Raw genomic sequence first — 5,946 nt, forward strand, 5'->3', positions numbered from 1 at the left:
ACAACCAATTTGTCAACACAAATTTAGGTCTTAAAACAATGGAATCACCATTGTAAATAAGAACTGTATTTGACAGTTCAAAAAAAAAAATAAAATAAAAAAATAAAATAAAACAGTGCTCTGATTATCATCAAACTTTACAGGATTACTCGTCAGGTCAATTTAAAGATTTCCTTAAAGTTTCATTGAAATTTGTCCAGCCGTTTCGGAGCCTACCTGGAACATACTGACATCCTTTCTCTTTTATATATATAGATTGGACTATGGGCGGTCGATGTCAGTGGTCGGCCTTTCTTAGCACTATTGTATCTTCACACTCTTACGCTCTATCTATCAGTCGTTATCGAACCAGTAACGAATTAACATCACGCAAGACTACAGCGCAAAACCAAATATGCCCTGCGAGAAATATTTTATCATTCTAAATGCCTTTGGTGCCACGCAATGTCTTTTATGTTCCAAGACTTTTAAAGATATGTTAATAGGGAATATATCCTTAAAATAAATTTTGTTAATTTTCAGTATACTATTAATTATTTAGATGAAAAAGAACGAAAATGTCTTTTTTAAGAAAAAAATATATATTATTTTGCAAAAAATATCTGATTGGTTGCGTAAAAACGAATACTTATATTATGTTGAACGTATTAATGAAAACCTAAAAACACAGCTATCAAGTTCCATTAGTTTGAAGATTGTTAGCATGGTAGGCCGTTTTCCGATGGAATCTTTGAGAATTTTGCTTATACAATTTGCTTAATTTGAATTCCAATTTCTCACTGGGCTACTCTTCTTCGTGCTCACCAACACAGTGACAGATTCTCTCATGCCGACCACTGGTCTATGTGTACAAGTCGATCAGTACAAGTAACAGCAGCTTTAGAGAGTGTTGAGTAAAATATGCATGCTATTATGAGATGAACTCGTCAACTTATGTATGGTACGCATGTTGAACATAACTTCGATAAGTCAGAAATTTTTTTTCTACTTTCATGCTCCAGCTTGCCTTGACACAATTAACTTCAAGTAGGAATAACGATAAATTATAATTCGTTTATGTCGTCCACCATCTTTTTGCATTGCTTTGACCTCTATCCCTGTGCCTATTATGGAGTTACTCAAATATTGTTACGCCTATGTTTTTTTTTTTTTTTAATTACACGTAATAGTCAGATACCATATACAACAAAGTATATATAGAAAGCTTTCGAGAAATTGTTTCAAGAAATTGTTTGTTTAATTTAAAGAGCTTCAATAGTGAAATATAAGTAAGAAGTAAACTCCTAATAAGAAACTGAACATTTAAGATAAAGTTAGCTGTATCAATATCTGATTACTTCCCAATGCCACATAAGTAACAAGTAATCGTAGCATGTTGGGGCAGCATGGGGCAGTGTCTTCAAACTTTTACTTACATATTTTAAATTAATAGTTGCAATTTAATTTGGCATTTAAAAGTAATTCTGTTTAGCAAAACAATCTAAAAATATAAAACATTTATGAAAACAAAAAAAAAAAAAAAAATTGTTGCATGAAATGTAAATAATCAGTGTTAATTGGCGAAACTCATACATTTTTTCATTCATTCGTCATTCGTCATATCTTATGTCATAGCCTTATAAAAGTGATAGTACGCTCGTCCGATTATTTTAGATTATATAAGTATCAATATTTTATTTTCTTCAGTTCAATTATTCCGAAATTTATATATGTACATACATAAATATGTGAAAGAAATTAATCATATGTATTGCTTGATTCGTAATTTGTAGCCTTTTTATACATGAATGCTCGCACTTGCCTTGCTTACTTCCAGGGAAAAGGAACTGGTTCTGGTCACAGGACATTGCTTTATGGTAATGCTATACTTTTGCGGCATCATAATAGTGATATGGTAAGTAACTGGTAACTGCACGTAATCTTCGGAATATTGGTATATCAGCATTGCAAAATTTTAATAAAGAGTAGAAATAAAATAGTTTAGTCTTAAATAATAATTTCTTTAATTTTCGGTAGTACCTAGCATGCCTTTCCACTTCTTCCTCAAACGATAAGCTGTCTTTTGACGTTGGATTGCAAGAACATAGCCAAGGTGAGGCTTGCTGGTGGACAGTACATCCTGCAAGTAAACAAAGGTCTGAAGGCGAGAAAGTACGAGTGGGTGATGATCTGATTTTAGTTTCTGTAGCCACCGAACGATATTTGGTATATACTTAACTTAAAGCAAACCCTTTACTATTTAATACTATTATATATTCTAATCAACAGCACACCACTAAAGAAAACGAACAGTCAATTGTTAACGCCAGTTTTCATGTAACGCACTGGTCGGTTCAACCTTATGGAACTGGTATATCCCGAGTGAAATATGTTGGATATGTTTTTGGCGGTGATGTTTTACGATTTTTTCATGGCGGTGATGAATGTTTAACTATACCAAGTACATGGGGTCGTGAAGCAGGCCAAAAGTAATTTCTAAATGTTATATTTTGTTATCTCTTTTATAAATATGCGTACTGTTTTCCAACAATATTTTTTACCTCAGCATTGTTGTGTATGAGGGTGGCTCAGTAATGTCGCAAGCTCGTTCGTTATGGCGTCTCGAATTGGCACGCACTAAATGGACTGGTGGCTTTATTAACTGGTATCATCCAATGCGCATACGTCACATTACCACTGGACGATATCTTGGTGTGAACGAAAATAACGAATTAGTTTTGGTAGTTAAGCCTTACGCTAAGCTTTCGTTGATATATAAATTGTACTTTTTTATTGAAAAGGTGAAAAAAGAGGAAGCATCTATTGCATCAACGACTTTCTGCTTAAGACAGGAAAAAGATGACGAGAAAAAAGTACTGGAGGACAAAGATCTAGAAGTTATCGGTGTACCTATCATCAAGTATGGTGATACCACCGTTATTGTGCAACACTGTGAGTCCAGCCTATGGCTCAGCTACAAAAGCTATGAAACTAAGAAAAAGGGTGTCGGCAAAGTGGAAGAAAAACAAGCAATTCTTCATGAAGAGGGAAAAATGGATGATTGTTTAGACTTTTCACGATCTCAAGAAGAGGAATCCAAAACTGCGCGGGTTATTCGAAAATGCAGTAGTCTTTTTACACAATTCATCAAGTAACTATAGTAGTGCATTTTATAATCATTATGTGTTTAATTGTGGAAAACAAAAATCTGACCTGTCACAGTATGAGCAAATACCATATTAATATCGCGGTATTAACTTTACAGTTTAACTCAAAATTGATTCTACATAATTTTTATCATGTTTTGATGTTATTTTTATACTTTCGCATATTGTTCAACAAATAATAATGCCTTGCTCAACTAACGGCTGTAAAATTAATCCAGATAGATATAGTGTTATATACATGTGTATATTAATCCGTCTGTCCATGGAAACGATAATTTTAATAATTATGTAAATTTTGAAACTAATTTCCCAAGTTATGTCTCTAATTTTCTTCAAATTCCAGCATTTATTTCTTATATTACCTACTTATCAATAGCCTTCTTCGATTCGCCATTTCCTTGCTCGCTTCTGCTCACTTGTCAAAAAAATTACTTACAAAGTCAACAACAAAGTTATCGAGTTGAATTCGTAATATTTGTATGTGTAAAACATAAGACATAAATTAATTAAAGAATCGTAAAACTACTGCGCATGCAACAGAAGATAAGTTTAGTTTGTAACATACAGGGATTGTCTTGAAAGTAATAGGACTGATTTTCTTCCGCTCCGACTGTACTTTGAAGCGTGCGCGCAACGACTGGATTCGGTAAAGGGCGATCGTAGCTAGCGAACCAGTTTCTGGTGAGTCCTATTCGAGCACCTAGAGCATGCATACTGATTTTCGCCCAAAGTGTTTCAGTGAGTTGTACAAGCCGAAAATGCAGCAGTCGTTAGAGGTAAGTGATTAAAATCTGTGACAGAGACATTTGATATGATAAACTGGCTTACCTGGATGTTGCTTTAATAAGAAGTGGTGTGTTTCAGTGGCACCATGCCTCTTTAGAGGGCCGGGAAGAGGTCGATGATGAGACCGGAAGAATGAGCAAATCCAAAGTGAAAACTATGTTCATTGTCTTTTTTGACATCAAAGGCATCATCCACCATAAATTTGTTCCTCCTTGGTAAACCGTCAAGGTCAAGTTTTATGTGGAAGTCCTCAAGAGACTCAAAAGAAGGGTCGATCAGGTACGACAAAACATCGCAGCCGATTAGAAGTTGCATCACGACAACACCCCTGCTCATACCATCTTTCTTGCCTAAACAAGGCAGCATCTCAACGCTCTCGCAGCCGCCTATAGCTCAGATGTGCCCACAGCCTTTTTTGTTTCCTTTCTTGCAAAGGATGATGAAAGGGGATCCAAGGAGCATGCACCTCGGCTTTCAATGCTATTCCGGAGAATACCTTCCATTGCGCCTTCAATGCTGCTGCGTCCAAGCAGAAAGAGTGTATTTTGAAAGTTTTTAAATAATAGTATTGATTGATTCAATATATTTTTTTAAATTGACTAAGTCCTATTACTTTCCGGACAAACCCCGTTCGTTTGAGCTTCTGATATAGTTTGTTCAATTCGCTGGAGCTCTACTCTTTGCGAATCGAAGCCATATAATATTGCATTGATATTGATGAAAGTAGATCCGGCTAAAATATGTGTAAAAAATTAATTTATTAACTTTTTAATAATTATAGTGCTTTGGAAACACTACAATCTAATCGACGACATTCAATATTCTTTCAAAAAGTAAACTTAAACGAAATGGTCATGTGCCTTGAAGATTTAATCAATTACTTTTCGCAACCTGAAGATGACATGGGTAAGTAATATCAATGAAATCATTATTTTATGCAACAGGAAATGAATACATATGTACGTATGCTACTTACTACTTTAATTACAGATAAAATGCCCCACAAAATTATTCAGAAAATTAATTTGAGGAGAAATTACCTACAACTCTTACAAAAGTTTTCTAAAAAAATTAAATAAAATCTTAGCTAAGCATTGTTGCAGACTGACTAGTCCTTTGAGTTTCACAGTCAATGCTTAATTTCTATAAAATTTTATTATGATATAGGCAACGTTATGTGCAACAAAATCTTTTACAAAATTCATCCAAAAAATATTTTTGAAATATTTAAATTATAACGGGCAATACATAACTTTCCAGTCCGATTCCATATTTTTTCACAAAAAATTATTTCTTATTTCTTATTATTCTTCTTTCGACAAATAACTGAAAGTTCAAAACAAAAATCAGCTGTTACTTAAGCACTGCTTAAGTCTCCCATTTTCAGTACTTAAGAATAACTTAAATAGCGACTGTGAAACCGGGCATTATTATTATTAAAATAAGTTATTTAATTACTGTATTGTTTTTTAACCCAAAGAATTAAGATTTCATTTCAAAGGAACATAGGTAAAAACACTCTAACTGAAGAAATAGGTGAATATAACAAAAGGCTTTGTAAAGAAATCGTACATATAAGCTAAAATTAACATCGGGTAGCGTATTCATTCATCTTCATAACTTATTTTAATCTATTCGGCAAAAATACTATTTTTTCGTTCGCTTCGCAGACATTTCTCCCCATTCGCTCGGAATGTCATTTTGGAGGCAAGTTTTGGATGTTACGTTGTGTTTGCGGATAACACGTTAATAATCTGAGTAGGCTTTCATAAAACTTTTGGGGTCTTGTAGAATATTTACAGCTTTGTATTGTGAGCTGTATATTTCGGATTGTTATCCTGTTGAAATATTCAACGACCGCAAATTCCGAACTTAAATTATATTTTAAGAATATATTGGCAGTGATCTGTATAAATTTCTGGAGAAAATAGTTCGAGCTGCAGAACTAAATAGAGAAGGTACCATCTTCTATAAGAGTGTACAGCTGCTGGCGTATGCCGATGATATTGATATC

At 33.8% G+C, this 5,946-nt stretch overlaps 1 protein-coding gene across 11 annotated transcripts in view; it reads left to right on the forward strand.

Moving 5' to 3' along the window:
• Positions 1-1,816: 1,816 nt before the first annotated feature.
• LOC108976445 (ryanodine receptor) overlaps positions 1,817-5,946 on the forward strand; it is a gene marked incomplete at its 5' end in the record, with an annotated part of 43,795 nt that continues 39,665 nt past the window's right edge. For all 11 annotated transcript variants that reach the window (XM_018945552.1, XM_018945554.1, XM_018945555.1 and 8 more), the window contains 6 exon segments: positions 1,817-1,894; positions 2,017-2,205; positions 2,269-2,468; positions 2,546-2,720; positions 2,781-3,130; positions 4,714-4,838. In XM_018945552.1, coding sequence (XP_018801097.1) covers positions 1,817-1,894; positions 2,017-2,205; positions 2,269-2,468; positions 2,546-2,720; positions 2,781-3,130; positions 4,714-4,838 — 1,117 coding nt within the window.

The sequence above is a fragment of the Bactrocera latifrons genome, unplaced genomic scaffold, assembly GCF_001853355.1.
Source record: "Bactrocera latifrons isolate USDA-ARS-PBARC rearing strain unplaced genomic scaffold, ASM185335v1 scaffold_764, whole genome shotgun sequence".
Lineage (NCBI taxonomy): Eukaryota > Metazoa > Arthropoda > Insecta > Diptera > Tephritidae > Bactrocera > Bactrocera latifrons.